Here is a 22,714-nt window from a genome sequence, read left to right as displayed (position 1 = left end):
TCGTAATTATTATAATTCTGATAGGAAGAGAAAATCTATCAAAAGTAGATTGGTTAGCAATTTTATTTAAAAGATATATTAAAACAAGTTTTGTGTCAACGGGGATTTTTTGTTGGTGTAAAAGTTTCCTCCCAATGAAAAAACAAATATTTTAGGTTGTATAAACATACCGCTGAAAACTTTCTCTTTTCAAATTCGGAGTTGTGTATTGCAAAATCACAGACTTCTATTTATCTAGGTGAAGTCATTATAAGAGGCGATTTTAACAACAGAACGGGAAAATTACGTCACTATACTGCAATTGATAATAGTATGTATATTCCAGTTTTGTCAGGAGACATTCCCAAGACACAATCTAATTGAAATAAGATTTTAGTTTAGTCTTTATTTTTTATTTTCACTCATTTTTTAAATGTTTTTAATCATTTATTTTAATCATACACTTTCTTTTACTTACTTTATTTTTTAATTGATTGTTTATTTGATGGCAGTTTGGTTGGTAATGGTGATAGTTAAAGCGGGGGAGTCGTCACCTGCGCATGCGTCAGATGGCCATAGCGTGTCATTGTTTACAAACAAGCGTCCACCCGTGTGTTGTTATCATCGCTTGGGACTAAATTCCCGCTCGTGCGCAGGTGATGACGCTTCCGCTTTAATGTAATACAAAATAATATGGACGCAATAATAATAAAAACAAAATAATAAAAAGACGCCGTACAATACATCAGATTGTAATCAGATTGACTCATTAAGACTATTTCTAACAAACCTAAAAAAGCAGTTAGTAGATTAATTTAATGATGATGAGTGACCTGATTGTCAATTACACATGCCAATGAATATCCGACTCAAGTATCGTAAAAAAGAATTATATACTAACATAACTTCATTTAAATTCATGACATTCACTACTTGTCAGATCAATACATTTTAACAAAATTATGAACATTCCGATGACATAGATATGAAGCTACAGATCAACTTAACGATTTACTAATTCTAGCTGCTGATAGTTGCCTTGAAAGGCGTCAAGTAGGAATGTAAACTAAAACAGGAGGACAAACATGTCCTACAACTCTGGTTTGATAAACTATGTTATGAAATCAAAAGTTAACCATTCATCTTTCTTAAAACATTATCAAAACAACTTTTTTTGTTCAGCAAAGATATTATGTAATCAAAAAAATATATAAGAAGGCAATTAAAAATAAAAAAGAACATTTATTGGGAAACTAGCTTTTGAACCAAATTCATGGAATATAATATTCAATTTAGTGTCTTGTGGTAAAACCAATTAGGTCTCACAGACGTGTGATCGAAAAAAAAACAATCCGTGCAGGCTGTTGGGTTTATACCTCGTAACGTGAATTCAGAAATACAAGTAACAAAATCATGATGGATAATGAATAATTTACTGAAAGCTACCTTGACAAATTTCACCATCTGGCGAACACAACATTATAAGTTTGATTATTACAATTGTGAGATGGAAGATGTTAGAAAAACGTAATGTAATAATGTAATAGTCTTTATTGAAGTCGTATCCTAAAAATGGACATAGATCTAAGTACAATAAAGCATGGTTGTCATTCCATGTCAGAAACGTATCAAATTAGTTGTTCTCTTTGAATTTATCAATATGTTAGGACGATGTTAGTATGTTTCGTTTTTGATTTCTTCAATCAAATATATGTTGAAATTTGTGTGCAGATGTGTTTGCCTCTCGAGGTGTATAAAGGTCAACTCATTGTCGCCGTCTTGCTCTACGTGCATAGTGAGAGTAATTGCTTGTAACAATCACCCTGAACTTGTCAAGAAATAAAATCTCATTTGCTTTATTCTTAAATCAGTCTGTCTTTTCCCCGGAGACAGAATACCACAAAGGATATTGCCAAATTAGCGTTAGTGACGCGAAATGTGCAAATCTAACGTTGGTGGCGCCAGCCACCGTATTTGTGAAGATCAATAATTCCAGTAAGATGGGAAATGAATACACATTAATCTCTTTGTCTTGATTAGGTTGAATATGCCAATGTAAACTTAAACATGAAATATCTTCCATTTTGGTCTTTATTGACAGGTACATTTGACCAAATCAGTGCCAACTGGGCCGGGTCACTGGCCATATTGGATTTCCCCAATAGTAGTCAATATGAGAACAGGGAGCCCAGGAACTATGATCAACTGTACGCAGTCTCTATGAGCAGGGGGGTATCGGCTGGTATCTAGTGTAAGAAATATACAAGGAATGAAGGCTCCAGCCAGCTCACATTTTGTAAACTCGAAAAAAACAGTCAAACAGAATGAAAAATAAAATTTCAAAAAAATTGGAGAATATTGGTTGCTCTTTCAAATTTTGCCCACCACCATTGATGTAAGTGCGTCCCTTATTCGCGTGAACCACCCAGAAGTTTTTTGGGCATGCGCTGTGGCATAGTCGTGGCGATCACTCATTGGTCTGTATTTTTCAAGATGGCTGCCCCCAGTACTATACCAGTTCGTCTCGGCTGCCGGTGATTGGAAGCTTTTCTGACGCTCACTCACTAGAAATAACCTTTCACGTAGGCGACGCATACTCTTTTGTAACGTATATTCCTTGAATATTGTTGATATAGTTTGGTTCCAAATACCGCTGCAAAACAACGGGGTTCCTTACATCGAGCGCTCTGCTGTTGACACGTGTGGTTACCGGTTTAAAAGTAAATAACTGCGCCCGCTAAGAGCTGTTCAATTTCAAAATAAAACACAGCTGTAGTAATCTGTGTTATTTCATGTAACACAGTTCAAGTCTTTAACAGCCGAAGTGTAAGTAAATTGAACGTACCTGATTGCAACACGAGTTGCTTTGAACTTCATCCATAACCTCCGACGTTTGCAACAGATGCGGTGACAGTACACGACGTGGTTCACATGATGACTGTTTTCAGGACACTGTTTGTTTCAACTCTGCTGATATTAGTTTTAATGCAGACGACAGAAAGTGCGAAGAAGAAAAAAGGCACAAAGAAGAGCGATTTGGTAGAAAGAGAATGTGAAACTTGCCGAAAAATAGTGAAAGGATTTCATGAGGTAAAAATATTGTCTACGTACCGTAATCTATTATTCAAGTAGATGCCGTATTAGTATTTAGGGACGATTAAAAAAAAGTAAAGTGGTAAAATGAATAATATTCGCAGGATTTTAATTTCATGTAGTTCTGGAATTTCAATTCACAGTTACTGTATTACATTTATGTGCAACCAAAGGTAGATAAATATAAAGTATGCAATTCTCAAAGCCACGTATGCTGAGATCTCTTTTCACAGCTTTACCATATAGCATGTCACACTGATGCTTTTTGTTGAAAACCCATGTATTAGTTTATTGAAACGTGTAGAATTTCTCAGAAGGGATTTTACTCATTCAACAGGAAATTAAATAAAGTACAAGAAAACAAACAAAAGTATTAATTTAGATGTTGTTGAAAACCAATCTGATAACATGTATATTGCTTTATATGCTATGTTCACATGACAGCATTCTATCGGAGCCGAACTACTGCTCCTCCCATTGATTAACAGGAGATTATCTCTAATGCGTTCATACGGTTGGGAGCCGAATGAGAGCCGAGATCTACCAGAGTTTGATTCAGTTCGATCAGAGCCGAACGGAATAGTGCCCTCGAATAATTAGTGACTGAAAACGATTTTAGTGTCGTGCTTGTGTTTTTTCTTTACATGGCACGATGCTGTTGAGCTAGGAGAAAAAAAAAAAGTCGCGAGCCTGAGATATGGAGGTAGAAAAGACAATATTATGATTTAGGTACTAGTATCTCGAATAAACAGGAAACACGACAGCTAAAATGCGTTTAATACAGCCTATTTGCTCAAGTTATTGTCATGCAAAATTACCATTTTGTAACTACTCAACTGTAGTAATATCTAAACTATTAGGAAGAATCACAGATTCTCTCTATCTATCATAGAGGGACTATGGAAGAATGTAAACCTACCAGGAACATGTCACTGTACCGCGATCGCTTCTACGATTTGTATCTTTAGTGTCTTTAAAAAAGTTTCCGTTCATTCAAGTTTTTGTCGCATAATTTAGTACGTCATTTTTTTTTTCCCGTTGAGCTATCAATCTATCGCAATAATTTGTTACTATATATTAGGACGCGTACCTCTTCATCAAGCCGGAAATTGCGTGAAATTACGAAAGATGTTGTCTCTGCCATAATTGAAATGAGAGGTTACTCGAAGAAAACGATTGAGGGCGTGATTTCAGCTCCGATAGTTGGGCCCGATGCGTTTACACGATCGGAGCCATGTCGGGACTCAACCCTATCGGAGTTCAACCCCAAGGATTTAGTGGAGTCGAACTTGGCTTGAGCCGACTTGAGCCGAACGCGTTTACACAGCCATTTTTGCTGGCTCGAGCCGTTGGGCTCCGATAAAATGCTGTCGTGTGAACGTAGCAATAGTTACATGCTTAATAACGAGTGGAGTCCTAATCATAATTAATTATATATATATACTGGAAATGTTTTATTTCCCTGTCCCTGTACTATAAGAATGAAAAATGTGAGACATGCTTTTCTAATGCGCAGTTGTTTATGTGCATTAGTATATCTAATGTAAGGTTTGCTTGTTGAAATTTGCTCGCTTGCACTAAAAAATTTTTTTTTTTAAATTGAAATAGTGTACTGTATACATCACCATGGTTACCACACGCTGGTGTTATCAGCTTCAGCAGAATGGGACCCCAAAGCCACGGATCCATACCTTTTATATCTTTCCTAAATCATTAATTAAATGCATCCTCAAATCTGAAAAATAGGAACTGTGCAATCTACAAATTATACCCAAAGTACTTTAAACCACAAGAAGATGCAACTTTTTCCTGACTAATATTTAATTGGCTCCGCTGTCGACTTTGTCGAGCGGAGCTTATCATATGAGTGATTGTCTGGCGACGTCCGTTGTCAGTGTAAACTTTTTACTTTTTCATCTACTTCTTGAAAACTACAAGCCTGAATGCTTTGATACTTGGTGTATATGTACCTTGGATAGACCTCTCTCAGATTTGTTCATTTCATGTCATGATATCTTCAATTCTCTAATTTTGATGAATATTTTTGTCATTTTTGGTAAAAGTGATATTTTCGAATTCTCGTTGAAGACAGTGAGTCTGATTGCTTTTTTACTATACATATAGGTTCCTGAGGTAGACCTCTCTTAGATTTGTCCTTTTCCAAATGATATCTTCAGTTCTTTAATTGAAATGTGCATTGCTAACAGCGGAACTATCTCAGCTGACAGGCTGCTTGTTATTCCGTACAAGCATTTTTTTTATCCCATCTAAATTTAGGAAGGAAATTATTATTCAAAATAGATTCTAAAATGTATAATCTATTTACCGGTAAGCTGTATCTGTATTTATTACGTACGACATGTAGCTGATCATCTATTGTCAAAAATAAATTGCTTGGGAAACCATGGTGCAGTAAATTTGTGAGAAAATTTCTTGTAGTTAATTCGACCTACAAAGTTCTAGTAAGTCTAAGAAAAGAGGGCTACTGCTAATTTTTTTCCCCTGAATACACCTGATAAGTTTATTGTCCGCAAACTTCCCTTACCAAAGGTATGGGTAGAACAAACATTTCTGTAATTTATACCACAATTCAACAGGGAATAAAAGCTACAGAAAAGGGACATTTTGGTGGCGGTAACACAGCATGGGAAGAAAGAGCCTTAGGAAGCTATGCAAACAGGTGAGTGGCAATTATATTGGCAGTGGTGTATATGCATGTCTATTCAGTTACTTGACAATGTGTACAGTGGTGTATATGCATGTCTATTCAGTTATTTGACAATGTGTACAGTGGTGTATAGGCATGTCTATTCAGTTATTTGACAATGTGTACAGTGGTAATCGTTATCACTTGCTTCAAAAATATAAATGCCAAAAAACATTCAAATTACAATATTTGTTTAATATTTATTAGACACAACAGTAACATCACTAAGGTGCATAACAAAATAATGTTAACAAATTAATTAAAAGTTACATGTGCACTTAAAAAAGAAAAAAGAAGTTTAAATCTCTATAGTACACAGAAACAACCAACCTCATGTTTTCTTAGGAAAAAAAAAATAAGATTTAAAGTGTATTCTATTTTGTTAAAATCTAGAATAAATGTTGAAATATAAAGTTGTAATTGATATTCTAAGAAAGTCTTGCTACCTGCGTTTTCCAAACTGCATATGCGATTCCCTTATGACTGGCTTTATTCTGGTCAGCCATTTCTCATTTTCAGTAATATTTACAGTGAAACATGTCTCAATGTTGATGATATACGAAGACTAGGAGTGTGTTAGGAATCAAAGCATATCAAATGTCTATTTGTATCAGTGTTACAAAGGTTTTAATTGTTTAAACAAAAAATTTCAAAAGTTTTTAGAACTGTTTTTAATATTTTTGCCATGATTTGTTGAACAAAAAGGTATAACTAAAGATTTCTATACTCGTTATTACTGTGTCACTGTTATCACCCAATAGGCGTTAAAATATAAGAATGTATTTAACACTCATTGTACAAGATGAAAATGGGTGTTTATAAATTAAATAAAATCTTCTGTCAGATCAGACAATATTATTAAAGTAAAGCTCATCAAGACCAGCAGGGATTGTGAAACTGAAATATTTGTCAAAAAAAAACATTTTCAGTGTGAATGATACTATTTAGGATCTGGTGAAAAAATCGTGTTTCAGAAATCAGGGGAGTGCTGTTTATAGCCTCCATTTTGCATCCCTTTGAAAGTGAGGCAAAGGTAAATAAGTATATTTGTGAGAAGTTTAGAAATATTTAGGATACGAGACAAATTCATCACTGGAATGCCTGTACTTTATTTGGTATGAATTTTAGCCGATTAACGTAAATTTAAGTAGTTCACTCTGACTTACTTGAACTATATTTTAAAATGAAGGAGTATAACTTACAAATTCTATCTTTTGCAGTGAAACAAGGTTTGTTGAAATTACAGAGAAATTATGTACAAGTTCTGAACACGAGGTAAGTTTTGGGTGACTGTTACGAGTACATTTGTATTATTATATACTGTATAATTTACAATTTGAACACATTTGGAGATGAAATGTTTTTAGATTTGTTTTACTAGGATCTGATTCTTTACATCAGTTACCATAGTAATCTTTAAACAAAAACGGTTGTATTTTTGTTGCATCCTGTAAAATAGAAAAAATGGAGTTGCTTTTTAGTAGCTGCAAAGTTCATGATGGAAAGAACTCAGTATCCCAGTTTGTGTACATATAGAGGTTTTCCAAGTGTTGGTGACATTCTTTGTGAAATGCATATTGTATCAAATTGATTTGTATGCACATTTCGGTAATCCACGAACACTGAAGCCATAGATGATTATTCAGATTATTCAGTATTTAATCTGTAGTATCGAGGTGGACGACGTAAACCTCGGCTCACTGTTGATCCTAAAGGAAATGTAGTTGATTCCGAGCTTGACTCGTGGCTTGGTAGTGTTTATTTGGTAAGTCTGAATCGTCAGTCACATGTTATGCCAAGTCAAGTAAATAACACTAAAATGTAATGTATTCACTTGTGTACTACAATAATGTGCATGTCAGTTTTGTGATCAATACTGCTCTTACTGGTAATATAGAAATTATCTTGGCGAGGGCGCTGTTGTTCATTTTGATGTAGATTACCCACTAACTTGTAAAGTTACTTTTTGTCACTTTTCTGTTCACTCTATTAAAATAAAGTGCAATATGTCAAAATTCATTTAAGACTACTGTACTATGAAATTCATTTTTGTTGAAAACCAGATTAAAGTTGATGTAATACATTTTCACTGATTTAGCTGCATGCATGGGAAACAATTTGGGAAAAATGAGTATATTCACTATATTTTCTTTTCAGCAGATTAACTCATTCACCACAAATATATTCCAAGTAAAAAAAATGTTCATACAGTACTGTATTTTTTATGCGTTTGATGACTTTTCAAAATTTGACATGCACGTAGTTTGCATACGTTGTTATGGAAATAGAAATTTATTAGAAGAGTGCCCTCAGTGGCCACTATTGAATGTTACATTGTTTTTCATTGTCATTAAATTAAAACCACAATACAACAACATGAAAATTTATTAGTACTTGTCATTTTTGAATGTAAACTTGTTTTTAAATAATCATTGTAATTTAAAACTTAAAATCGTAAAATAGTATGCATGGAAATTTATTGAAAGGTTGCCTTCAGTGGTTACTATTGAATATAACATTTGCTTTTTTTCCCCCTTACAGTGTAACCGAATGTTCGAAGAGCATGAAGAACTCCTGGAAACATGGTGGAAAGATCGCCAAGAAGATGAGAATAAAAACTTTTTACATCAGTGGTTATGTATCGAAGAAATAAAAGGTGGATTTCTTTTTTTTTTTTACTACCGGTAGTTTCGTTATATTCATGTGCACAAGTTTTTAATATAACTCTGCCAGGCGACATTTCCATACAATGAAGTCACTTCTGCCTATCTTGACGTAAGGTGAACACGATAACCACTGTAAATTGCAATCAGATGCTGATAACAATAACTCTATGGTCTTAAAGACTCAAAATTGCAGCTTACAGTATATCGTAGTTGATGTCAATCAGTTATTCATATGTTAACTAAAATGCATATTATACAATGAAAGACATCCTCTTTAGGATTCCCCCCCCCCTCAAGGCAAAACCATTCTTGATGTCTTTGACAATATCCACAGAGAAAACCTGGTCTTTTTTCATTTGACAAACTGATACAATAGTACCCACCAATATACTTCTCATAATCATTGATTATTGTGTTATTTGTTTCAGTTTGTTGCCCAAATAATACGTATGGGTCAGAATGTAAAGGCGAGTATTTTTTTTCTGTTGCTTAGTGAACTTTTTATCAAGTATTTTGATCGGTGGTTTGTTTTAATAAATCCTCTCTGCGTAATAAATTGATTTGAATTTTGTGGAACAGACTTTATTTACATTTGATATCGACCATGAGTTGCCATGGCGTTGTTGATTTAATTCATATAAGCAATGTACGTGTGTTGTTTATGTTGCATGGGACCCATACTTAACACATCATCTGTTGAAAGCCTCTATGAATACTGTAAAATACTTTATTATAGCTGGAAATTATTTTCGCTGAAAAGACTTTTCGGGTGTTTTGTACAAAATTTATTTTCATTGATTTCTGATGAGTTGAATGTAAAATAAAATAAATTATTTTCACTGAATCATTCTATCAGTGAAAATTAATTCCAAGCGAAAATAAAGTATTCTACAGTAGCTGAAATGGATGGGGAAAAAAACGACATCAGCAGGTTATTTGAAATCACTTCAATTCTGGTGACCTGTGAGTGTATATTTTATTGGGATAAAAGTATAAAATGAACGAAATTCATGTCAATAACTATTCACTTGTACAGAATGTCCTGGCGGAGTAGAACGTCCGTGTATGGGTAATGGAAAATGTAAGGTAAGTTCTCCCAGGGTAGAAGATTGAATCTGTGTTTAGTTATGGGTATATTTATTGACAGAGAGAAAGAATACTTGGTTCACATCTAAGTGTATATTTACATGATGGCTGTATAGTGTTCACATCTAAGTGTATATTTACATGGAGGCTGTATAGTGTTCACATCTAAGTGTATATTTACATGGAGGCTGTATAGTGTTCACATCTAAGTGTATATTTACAAGGTGGCTGTATAGTGTTCACATCTATGTGTATATTTACAAGGTGGCTGTATAGTATTCACATCTATGTGTATATTTACATGGAGGCTGCAGTGTTCACATCTAAGTGTATATTTACATGGAGGCTGTATAGTGTTCACATCTAAGTGTATATTTACATGGAGGCTGTATAGTGTTCACATCTAAGTGTATATTTACATGGAGGCTGTATAGTATTCACATCTAAGTGTATATTTACATGGAGGTTGTATAGTGTTCATGTTTAAGTTGGCTGTATAGTGTTCACACCTAAGTGTATATTTACAAGGTGGCTGTATAGTGTTCACATCTAAGTGTATATTTACATGGAGGCTGTATAGTGTTCACATCTAAGTGTATATTTACATGGAGGCTGTATAGTGTTCACATCTATGTGTATATTTACATGGAGGCTGTATAGTGTTCACATCTAAGTGTATATTTACATGGAGGCTGTAGTGTTCACATCTATGTATATATTTACATGGAGGCTGTATAGTGTTCATGTTTAAGTGTATATTTACATGGAGGCTGTATAGTGTTCACATCTAAGTGTATATTTACATGGAGGCTGTATGTGTTCACATCTATGTGTATATTTACATGGAGGCTGTATAGTGTTCACATCTATGTGTATATTTACATGGAGGCTGTATAGTGTTCACATCTAAGTGTATATTTACGTGGAGGCTGTATAGTGTTCACATCTATGTGTATATTTACATGGAGGCTGTATAGTGTTCATGTCTAAGTGTATATTTACATGGAGACTGTATTGTGTTCACATCTAAGTGTATATTTACATGGAGGCTGTATGGTGTTCACATCTAAGTGTATATTTACATGGAAGCTGTATAGTGTTCACATCTAAGTGTATATTTACATGGAGGCTGTATAGTGTTCACATCTATGTGTATATTTACATGGAAGCTGTATAGTGTTCACATCTAAGTGTATATTTACATGGAGGCTGTATAGTGTTCACATCTAAGTGTATATTTACATGGAGGCTGTATAGTGTTCACATCTAAGTGTATATTTACATGGAGGCTGTATAGTGTTCACATCTAAGTGTATATTTACATGGAGGCTGTATAGTGTTCACATCTATGTGTATATTTACATGGAGGCTGTATAGTGTTCACATCTAAGTGTATATTTACATGGAGGCTGTATAGTGTTCACATCTAAGTGTATATTTACATGGAGGCTGTATAGTGTTCACATCTATGTGTATATTTACATGGAGGCTGTATAGTGTTCACATCTATGTGTATATTTACATGGAGGCTGTATAGTGTTCACATCTAAGTGTATATTTACATGGAGGCTGTATAGTGTTCACATCTAAGTGTATATTTACATGGAGGCTGTATAGTGTTCACATCTAAGTGTATATTTACAAGGTGGCTGTATAGTGTTCACATCTAAGTGTATATTTACATGGAGGCTGTATAGTGTTCACATCTAAGTGTATATTTACATGGAGGCTGTATAGTGTTCACATCTATGTGTATATTTACATGGAGGCTGTATAGTGTTCACATCTATGTGTATATTTACATGGAGGCTGTATAGTGTTCACATCTAAGTGTATATTTACATGGAGGCTGTATAGTGTTCACATCTATGTGTATATTTACAAGGTGGCTGTATAGTGTTCACATCTATGATGTATATTTACAAGGTGGCTGTATAGTGTTCACATCTAAGTGTATATTTACAAGGTGGCTGTATAGTGTTCACATGTAAGTGTATATTTACAAGGTGGCTGTATAGTGTTCACATCTAAGTGTATATTTACAAGGTGGCTGTATAGTGTTCACATCTATGTGTATATTTACAAGGTGGCTGTATAGTATTCACATCTATGTGTATATTTACATGGAGGCTGCAGTGTTCACATCTAAGTGTATATTTACATGGAGGCTGTATAGTGTTCATGTTTAAGTTGGCTGTATAGTGTTCACACCTAAGTGTATATTTACAAGGTGGCTGTATAGTGTTCACATCTAAGTGTATATTTACATGGAGGCTGTATAGTGTTCACATCTAAGTGTATATTTACATGGAGGCTGTATAGTGTTCACATCTATGTGTATATTTACATGGAGGCTGTATAGTGTTCACATCTAAGTGTATATTTACATGGAGGCTGTAGTGTTCACATCTATGTATATATTTACATGGAGGCTGTATAGTGTTCATGTTTAAGTGTATATTTACATGGAGGCTGTATAGTGTTCACATCTAAGTGTATATTTACATGGAGGCTGTATGTGTTCACATCTATGTGTATATTTACATGGAGGCTGTATAGTGTTCACATCTATGTGTATATTTACATGGAGGCTGTATAGTGTTCATGTCTAAGTGTATATTTACATGGAGGCTGTATTGTGTTCACATCTAAGTGTATATTTACATGGAGGCTGTATGGTGTTGACATCTAAGTGTATATTTACATGGAAGCTGTATAGTGTTCACATCTATGTGTATATTTACATGGAGGCTGTATAGTGTTCACATCTATGTGTATATTTACATGGAGGCTGTATAGTGTTCACATCTATGTGTATATTTACATGGAAGCTGTATAGTGTTCACATCTAAGTGTATATTTACATGGAGGCTGTATAGTGTTCACATCTAAGTGTATATTTACATGGAGGCTGTATAGTGTTCATGTTTAAGTGTATATTTACATGGAGGCTGTATAGTGTTCACATCTAAGTGTATATTTACATGGAGGCTGTATAGTGTTCACATCTATGTGTATATTTACATGGAGGCTGTATAGTGTTCACATCTAAGTGTATATTTACATGGAGGCTGTATAGTTTTCACATCTAAGTGTATATTTACGTGGAGGCTGTATAGTGTTCACATCAATGTGTATATTTACATGGAGGCTGTATAGTGTTCACATCTAAGTGTATATTTACATGGAGGCTGTATAGTGTTCACATCTATGTGTATATTTACATGGAGGCTGTATAGTGTTCACATCTATGTGTATATTTACATGGAGGCTGTATAGTGTTCACATCTAAGTGTATATTTACATGGAGGCTGTATAGTGTTCACATCTAAGTGTATATTTACATGGAGGCTGTATAGTGTTCACATCTAAGTGTATATTTACAAGGTGGCTGTATAGTGTTCACATCTAAGTGTATATTTACATGGAGGCTGTATAGTGTTCACATCTAAGTGTATATTTACATGGAGGCTGTATAGTGTTCACATCTATGTGTATATTTACATGGAGGCTGTATAGTGTTCACATCTATGTGTATATTTACATGGAGGCTGTATAGTGTTCACATCTAAGTGTATATTTACATGGAGGCTGTATAGTGTTCACATCTATGTGTATATTTACATGGAGGCTGTATAGTGTTCACATCTATGTGTATATTTACATGGAGGCTGTATAGTGTTCACATCTAAGTGTATATTTACAAGTTGGCTGTATAGTGTTCACATCTAAGTATATATTTACAAGGTGGCTGTATAGTGTTCACATCTAAGTGTATATTTACAAGGTGGCTGTATAGTGTTCACATCTAAGTGTATATTTACATGGTGGCTGTATAGTGTTCACATCTAAGTGTATATTTACATGGAGGCTGTATAGTGTTCACATCTAAGTGTATATTTACAAGGTGGCTGTATAGTGTTCACATCTAAGTGTATATTTACATGGAGGCTGTATAGTGTTCACATCTAAGTGTATATTTACATGGAGGCTGTATAGTGTTCACATCTATGTGTATATTTACATGGAGGCTGTATAGTGTTCACATCTATGTGTATATTTACATGGAGGCTGTATAGTGTTCACATCTAAGTGTATATTTACATGGAGGCTGTATAGTGTTCACATCTATGTGTATATTTACAAGGTGGCTGTATAGTGTTCACATCTATGATGTATATTTACAAGGTGGCTGTATAGTGTTCACATCTAAGTGTATATTTACAAGTTGGCTGTATAGTGTTCACATCTAAGTATATATTTACAAGGTGGCTGTATAGTGTTCACATCTAAGTGTATATTTACAAGGTGGCTGTATAGTGTTCACATCTAAGTGTATATTTACAAGGTGGCTGTATAGTGTTCACATCTAAGTGTATATTTACATGGTGGCTGTATAGTGTTCATGTCTATGATGTTTATTTACATGAAGCATGAATGATAAGTTTTTAACAGATAATAGATATTTCACTTGCATTGTCTTGATTCACAGGGAGAGGGAACACGTGGCGGTTCTGGAAAATGTAAATGTGACGATGGTTACAAAGGGGAAATATGTGAAGTTTGTAAAGATGGATTTTTTGAAGAAACTAAAAATAAAACGCATGTCATCTGTGAAAGTAAGTGGAATACATCTTGATAGAATTGTAAGATAAAATTGGTTCTTGGATATGGAATTTGATGTTAATGTCATCTTGTCTATAGATTTATATTTAATTTAAAGTCTCAGACACTTGCTACATCATGACAGTCTGCATAAAGAACATTTGCAAAATATTTGCATGTGGTGGCATTTCTGTTCCATCCTATCCTATGTTTTGTAACATGAAGAACTTGATATATGTACTGTGAACAGTTTTCGTTGCTTGAAATTATCATGATTTAGTATACCGTAATAGTATAATATTCAGTAATTTCCAGATTAATTTTGTCTCTCAAGCGTACACTAAGGATGAACTTAAAAACCTTGTGTATACGTATGTACCTTGTTTTGATGTTTGAGCGCATTTGGCTGACTGGTGCAGATGATTATGTTTATTTTTGATGTTTCTTGTCTCTCTATCTCATTCCCAGAATGCCATGAAGCGTGTGCTCACACTTGTTGGGGACCGTCACCAAAGGATTGCGACGAGTGCAAAGAAGGATGGGAAGAATCTGATGATGAAGGTTGCCAAGGTAACCAATCTAATATTATTCAACATTTGGATTCTGAAACCATTTGTTTTCTGTTTGCACTCACATTTCTCACAAAAGAAAGCATTATCTTGATTTACATAAGACATTCACTTCAAAACAAATCGTTTTTATTAAAAAAAAAACTTTTCTGTGTCTTACAGTACAGTCAAACCTGTGTTAAAAGTCAACTCTATAAAGCAGCCTCCTGTCTATAGTGGCCACAATTAAACAGTTATGACCAAATTTTACATGTCAAAAAAACTCTATATAGAGTGACAACCTGTCTAACACTGTCACTGATCAGTATTTACAAGCGATGTTGCTCGATTGGCCTACTATGGCCAACTTTCTGGAAGCAGTCAAGGGTCATGGACTGAATGAGGCTGCAATGATCCACACGTCTTGCAGTATATGTAATACATACACATAACACAACATTTATTAATTCTCCCATAGATTTTGATGAGTGTAGTGATTCTGAAGCCAACCCATGCGAAACCAATGAATATTGTATGAACACTGTTGGTTCATTTAAATGTACGGGATGTGACTATGCATGTGAATCGTGTCTCGGTGACGGACCTGATAAATGTATAAAGTGTAAAAACGGCTTTGAAATGGTTGAAGGTGAATGTGATGGTAAGTTACAATATAATATTTTTCAATCACAAAATACAATAAAGTTTCATTAAATATTCACAAATTTGATCAAAATAGCTACTATTTTTTGATGTTTAGGTGAAGTCACCATGTTTGTATCTCGCGTATCTCTGACATGTGTTAATCAATTTGATTTAATCCAGACACCAAGACAAATCAATTATTTTTAAAGATACCGGGAGCTGATTTAGAGCTTATTTTGTTTTTAACATTTCTGTTTTATATAAATCATTAGCTGGACACAATACAATCCAAAATGACAACTGGTCTCCATTCTTATATCCTAGTCAGAGGCAGCCTGAAAAAAATGACTATTAATTTGACGAATATTTGTTCATCTGTGCATTTAAAACATTTTCTCATCAGACTTTTTGCAGCATATGTTGAAGAATGATATTTTTCAAATCTGAGCATAATAAGTTTTTTTTTTTTTTTTTTTTTTTTACAATTGCCCCTATTAATATCCTCTTCCAAAACTCAATAACATTAATTGCACACACACAATCAATAAATACTTATTTTTGTACTCAGTTCCGAATATTGAATGGACGCTATTGTTTCTCCTGACTTGTATGTTCAAGTTGAAAGTGCTGACATGTTGTGCATTGTGCACATTCCATGATTTGTGGCCATCTTACTAACATAATAATGTCACTTTTCCTATCAGTGTGCAGCTGTGCTAGCGAATTTGATGTTGCTATTACTTTGTCAGTGCAATAAAATGGTTTTACATGTTAATTTCAGCTCAGTAATAAGAGTTTTAAAATAATAATTTTCTTAAACACAAAAAAAATATTAAAATTTAACAAATGTGTCGCATAAATTGGCTGCATAAATGCATATAAAATGAAAATAGTTTTTGTTCTATATACCATACTCGACCGCGTTAGCGCCCATGCCCGGGCAAGCGCCCATGCCCAGGCAAGCGCCCACCCCCCCACTTTTGCACAATTTTTATATATGGGGTCACATTCAGCAAAGCGCCCATCCCTTCAAAATGCAACTAATTTAAAACTTGGTCTTGCGTAACTAATCTTGGTAATCGTTTTTATATGATACAGCGTGGATATCGATCGCTGTGAACATGTTGTGAATGCGTAGAATACGATAACCGTGTGTAAACTACGCTTCGACAATGATCTGTTAATAAAAGTAAAATGCGATAAATATTTCATGCCATATTCAGTTTACCTCTCAAAAATGGCTAGTTACTAGTTTTTTGGAAAAACCATGTCGCTTATTCGCTGAAATAAAATCGGGTAAGCGCCCACCCCTAAAAAATCGTGATTTTCTGAGTTGAGGCCCCTGGGCGCTCACGCGGTCAAGTACGGTAAATTATTTAATTTTACTCTTTGATACTCTGCAACTATATAATTCATATCCTTTTAATTATTCAATTACCCTATTAATTTTAATTTCATTTTTTGTGTTACTGCAGACATTGACGAGTGTGAAGTTTTGAATATAGAGTGTGCCGAGAGGATGTCTTGTTATAACAACGCAGGAAGCTACTACTGTGATTGTGAAGCTGGATATGAAAGACATGGTGAAGAGTGTATTAGTGAAGAAACGAGTACGTACTTTTCATTTTCCTGGAGCTTAGATATTTGGGATTAAACATGTAGTATCACCTCATTTAATCACTGGCCAATAGAAATTGATGTCAACAAACAACTCGGTGTTTTCGTTTAAATCTTTAATTTTGTACAATGGAGAGTAATATAAAAGCCCTAAAAATATATTAGTTTTTCCTCATCATGCAATTCAATTTCAAAACGAACCACTCACAATTATTGTTTCTGTTGAAATGTTCACAACAAAAAAAAACCTGCAAAAAAAAAATGCTCCCAATTCACTATTTTTTGAACATGTCAAGACAAAAACAGAATTTTTGTTTTTAGTCTGAATTGAACAACTCTTTAAAATTGTTGGTGTCAGCTGACAATTCCGAAATCCCTTTTTTTTTGTTACAGCTAATTTTTGGTTTATGTATATGTATTTTGTCAATCTGCTTTCAATATCTACACAATCACTTATGTATGCAGCTAATCAAAACAAAATGTCAATATGTTTGCTTAGTAAATAAATGAGTGGGAGCAAATAAAAAATATAGGTACCGATAAACTAAACTTGTTACCATGGAAGCAACGATTAAAAACACTACTCTCGTGGTCTTAATTTTTCTCACAAACAATTTGGTGCAATATTTTGGGGTATCTTTCATAAATTTGTTACAAATCTTTAAATAATAATAACAAAAAATATGCAGGAGTATTTTGTTATTTTGCCACTCAAAGAGTCAGGGCGTTTTTAAAACATTATTTCAGTGAAATATTTAAAAATTTGTTTGCAGTGAAAATGCTGAAAGAAGGCTTTGATGAAGACGAGGGTAAGGAGCCTACAAAAGGTGAACAAGTTCTCCGCTATACCATCTATGCCATTATATTTATTATATCTGTAGTTGCTGCCAGAGGAAGTCCATTTGGTGCTTTTGTATTTGGTGTTGCACTAGGCGGAATATACATATACAGGCAATCAGGGAATCGAATCCACTCATAGCACACAAATAAACTGGTTTTTTTATCCAGTATTTTTAATTATTCATTTAATTGGAAGAGTGCCCAAGGCTGATGAAGATATCTCTAATGTTTTTGAGCAGAAAATTGAAATAAACCCATCCCATGCCATGCTGTGCAAAAAACAAGTAGTACCCGGTACTTGTAAAATAATACTTTATGGATGTAGAAAAAAAAAGAATTTTGTTTCTGAACTAATCAAAACATGTCTATGATGCTTGGAATAATCATTGGGAGAACATTGATCTAAGTTTTCATGCTGCAAATCAAAACATCCAGTTTTTTTTTTTTTAGAGAATAGATGTTTTGAATGCAACTTGACACGTTTTTGCAAAGCAATGTTTAAAGTTTATCTCTTGGATTGTATGTATAGTTTGTATAAATTTAAAGTCATAGCACGTTGGAATTCATAGAAGTTATTTTGTTAAAATTTTCACAATACTGTTACTTCCCATCCCATAATTGAAGTTCTTTGCTCTTCCCTGACCATTGCATCATGGGAGGTGCATATTGTATTGAAATACCATGTCTTGATTGTTTTTTGAAAAGACAAAGTGAATTTACCGTAAAACAGTTGTACGTTTTTTTTATTTAATGATTTATTTATTTTTTCTGGGCATTTCAAAACATTTGCTAATTATTCATCCCAATGGTTAGTGTGTTTGCTCGTGGCATTCAGTTTTGGGATGTGATTTCCAGTCGATGGCTGTTCCTGCCTTCAGTGCACTATCTAAAATAACATCTTTCTTCACAGTGAGTTGCCAAGTACCACAGGGACTAGAACTTGCTCTCCTTCCTGATTTGTAATTAGGTTTTCTCATTGACTCACTGACATAATGAAAAATGGCACCCATAGTCAGCTTTAAACTGTTTTTTCATGTTGCATTTCAATCAAAATGTATTTTATTCACTAAATTATTAAATTTTTAGCAATGTTTTTTTTCACATTGAATAAACAAGCCTGTATATTATAGATTAGAATAAATAATGTTTGTTGGGGTAAATTTTGTTGTCTTTCATACTGTGTAATTTTGTAATAACTATCGTAGTGTTATTGGGTGATAATTCTTTACCTTAACCTTTGTATGCACAGTTGTATTTAAAAACAATCACTCCTTCTCACACGTTTTTTGATGTTTTTCTCTTGCGTATCAAAGAAATGGAGGAAGGTTTGTATTTTTTTAACTCCTCCACAATTATCAAAATCATTTTACTGTTATTTAGTGTTTTATAAGTTTAAATATGTTAATTTGATAATCGTAACCAAATTGGAACAATTTGACATTAACACAACTGCCAAATCAAATCTCTTCAGGATTAATGTTTTTATTTTTTAGAATTAGAATGAAATTTTAATTTTCACAGTCCTTTACTCTCGCATCCATGAGTCATAAAATTAATGTCAGTAATTTTAACTAATTAATTGCAGCACAAAAGTTGTCAATTTCGGGGTCAAAAGCACAGTATAATAATTGGTCACATTGCCCAAAACTACTTCTCAAATTTGTTTTCTTTCGTTTATTTTTACTTATAATTTAATTATGCTTTCTTCAAATTCAGGTACTTTTGTCTTGGTTTCTCAATTTAATCAATCTCTGCATATCTTTTGGCAGATGAAAATGGTGACCTTATACCTACTGTTGAGAAAAGTGATGCTGATGGTAGCGATGCTGAGGGGTTGCCAGGAGACGGGAGTAATACTGATTCCCACACTTTCACAAAAGATGAATCTAGTACTAGTCATGAAGTCCTAACTACTCGGCCACCTCAACAAAACACTGAAAATTTGAAAGTTCAAAATATAGAGAATGGTGAATCTAAAGTAAATAACAGTCATGTTGAATTGTGACGTATTCTTTCACAACATTTCAAGTTGCCTAATTATTTGCCAGTTATATTTTATTTATTGACAATTTATATTTTTCCATCTCCTGTAACTTCTTGTAGCTTTTCATCACGCAGTTCATCAGCTGAAAAGTGTAATAAGACAATTGTTAGATAACTACTGTAAAGTCCACATTAGAAGCAGCAGCTTCTATTAAAATGCAATAGATGGGATGTGGCTTCTATTAAGGCATCTACACATATGAGAAATGATGAATTTGGGGTTCTCAATTATTCAAAATTGGAGTGGCTTCTATAGGGGATGTGGCTTCCAATACAGAATTGACAGTAGTTGATCTTGGACCAGCAAAATCATCAATCAATCAATCAATCAATCAATCAAATTTCACTTTAGGAATTTCCCTTGTGTTTTATAACATAATAACATTGCATTGCATCATGTATTAGTACACACTGGATTGTACAGTCACTCCCCAATTTGGCATATTCTGCTGGTGCAATACGTGTCAGTGTAACACCTTGGAGTGATTTGCAAAGTTGGGGGGGGGGGGGTGTTTTAAATATTTTATGCAATCTAATTTAACAAATATTTATATAAAGTGAGCATTGCAATATGATTAATTTACTGAAATTGGTAACTGATGTAAACCCCCCACCCCCACCCCCATTATTTAATTGTGTGGAGGTATTAAAGCCATTATCCACAGTCCAGGATTGCGCTTGTTTCACTACCTCAGGGTGCCTCAAGCCTGCTCAGTTTTTTGTACAACTGGGGCATCGCGGGTCTGTTTTTACTGCCTCTGCTCGCAGTGCCAAGGAAGTGTAGGGAAAAGATAGCACACAACAAAATTGATGGGTAAAAATGTGTAATTTTTGTGTTTTACACTAGTTTTGCTTGCACAACAGCAAACCAATGCAATCATGTGACATTACTCCCCTGAATTACATACGTGTAAACTTCTTCCTCTGGAAACTTTTTCGTTGCCACAGGTCTCTGCAGCTATGTCACTCAGGGCATCCAGAGGTAGCGACGCAAACTCACTCCAACAACATACAGTTTTTAACGTGCTTCAAAATAAATTTACTTGGTCCAGTGAGCACTATTGCAGCTCTTGTCATTAATCTTTGTGTCTTTTGGTGGGTTTTAGGAAATTGGTTCGAAAATAACCATGGGTTAGTGCTTTGTCATTTCTTCATCTCATAATAAATTCATTTTTTGTACATGAACTTGAATTATTTTAATGGTTGAATGAATCCGTGATTGACAGCATCCCAAGAACAATGAGGGTGCTGTTCTTAATCTTCATACTACAGAAGTTGAATTTTAATGAATTTGTTGTTTCATGGATAGATTATATCATTCCCACTAAACTGTTATTTATTACTTACAAAGTCTAATTTACCAAACTTAGATCCTGTCTGGATAATGAATTGCTAACCCCATGTTTCTCAAGGTGCCTTCTTGTTACAAGAAAATGCTAGATGTCTTCTTGGTAACACTATAGTAATTAAAGGGGAGCAGAGGTCTGGCTTTTGACACTCTGTACATGAAATTTGAGATCTATGAATGAATTCTGTCAATAAAAACACCTTGTATGGGGTGCGAAATGCCCTAAATATCGGGTATAAAATGGGCTGTGATACAGACGACAAACGTCTGCTTTGCCTGACATCATTTCGCCTCTAGAGGGCCAGTCGAATGATGTCATCAGTGAACCTTGTTAACTGACAATTTAAAAGTTGAAAAATAGCGAGGTGGGTATGAATGCCATAACAATTCATGTTAAGTTTCTCGAAATCCCAAAAAATCATGTTGGTTGCGGTCTCTTATCGCCAAATCTTGTGCAAGACGTGGATGTTAAGTCGCATCAAAATTTTGCTATCTAGTATTTACGATTAACTAGACAGATTATCCTTCCAAAAGCGTGCTGACACGCCCAAATCTAGAAAGCTGGTAATTGCCTACTTCGCACTTTACCTACATTGAAAGGCAAGAAACATTCTTTGAAACTTAAAAGCCTGAACCATAAATTCAACGATGTTCACAACTAATCTCATTCTAGTTTTTGAAATTGTTTATTGTATAGTTTGTGCATTACCTGTGACTGTAATCAATGACATAAAGAAGCTGAGACTGCATGCTCTGCTAAGAAACTGCTTTGATGGAATCTGTACATGCCAACCCAACCCAACCCAACCCAACCCAAAATAATCTAATCAAGAGGCAGTCACTGTGAGACATTGTTACCATGCTCTGTTGCCCCTCTGTGACTATGGCCAATGTTTCCTGTATCTAATATTCTTTGATTAACATTGTTTTACCAAAATCATTTGAAAATGACTTGCAAGCTGAAAATGCTTTTTCTGAACACATAGTGTTGTGACTGATTAAATGAGCTGTGTTATTAAAATCTCCTTATAAGTTATAATTATCAGTGATAGGTGAGCTGAGTGATAATGCTCCTTAAATTGCATGTTCTAGAGGATAAACCAGACATGTGTGAAATGGTCGTAACTATTGTTTCTGGTTCCGTTGCTGAGAATGTGGTATATCTAGAAGTCTTGGCTGGTCATCTTGTATTGAATATTGAACACTTGACTCCACATTGAACAAGACTGCCATTGCACCTTTTTTCTCCTGTTACACCAGCTTCCCCAGTATCGCTATCTAAACCCACAGTAAAAGCAATGTCCCAGCAGACCTCTCCGACGATGTTACTTCAGTCTCTACTCTACATTGGTGCAGTCAAGTCGGGTGTATATATGCTACCCACTCTCGAATATCTCGCGTTGTATTCTTGATTCACGAAGAAATAAGTTGACTGAGGGATCTTTATTTGCTTTGAATGTTCTTTTGCTAATGACTTTATTGTTTGACGACAAAACAATGCCATAACCAATTCAAGCACAAAGGAATTTAGAAATTA

The 22,714-nt window shown here is 34.3% G+C and overlaps 1 protein-coding gene across 1 annotated transcript; it reads left to right on the top strand.

Moving 5' to 3' along the window:
- Nucleotides 1-2,418: 2,418 nt before the first annotated feature.
- On the top strand, nt 2,419-21,014 carry LOC102807844 (cysteine-rich with EGF-like domain protein 2-B). The gene is made up of 12 exons (XM_006819408.3): nt 2,419-3,069; nt 5,670-5,752; nt 7,000-7,054; nt 8,321-8,435; nt 8,874-8,912; nt 9,482-9,531; nt 14,024-14,150; nt 14,605-14,706; nt 15,163-15,345; nt 16,805-16,939; nt 17,720-17,773; nt 19,556-21,014. Exons 1-12 carry the CDS (start codon nt 2,911-2,913, stop codon nt 19,789-19,791), a joined length of 1,338 nt encoding a protein of 445 aa, XP_006819471.2. The 5' UTR covers nt 2,419-2,910; the 3' UTR covers nt 19,792-21,014.
- Nucleotides 21,015-22,714: the final 1,700 nt, after the last annotated feature.

Source organism: Saccoglossus kowalevskii, chromosome 3 (assembly GCF_978046115.1).
Source record: "Saccoglossus kowalevskii chromosome 3, keSacKowa6.1, whole genome shotgun sequence".
Taxonomy (NCBI): Eukaryota; Metazoa; Hemichordata; class Enteropneusta; family Harrimaniidae; genus Saccoglossus; species Saccoglossus kowalevskii.
This window is presented reverse-complemented; position numbering and strand designations above follow the sequence as displayed.

Coding starts and splice junctions, on each gene's coding strand:
- LOC102807844 (XM_006819408.3), top strand. CDS start 2,911: ATGATGACTGTTTTCAGGACACTGTTTGTTTCAACTCTGCTGATATTA. Junction 7,055..8,320: donor GTACAAGTTCTGAACACGAG/GTAAGTTTTGGG, acceptor TCCCCCTTACAG/TGTAACCGAATGTTCGAAGA. Junction 9,532..14,023: donor TGGGTAATGGAAAATGTAAG/GTAAGTTCTCCC, acceptor CTTGATTCACAG/GGAGAGGGAACACGTGGCGG.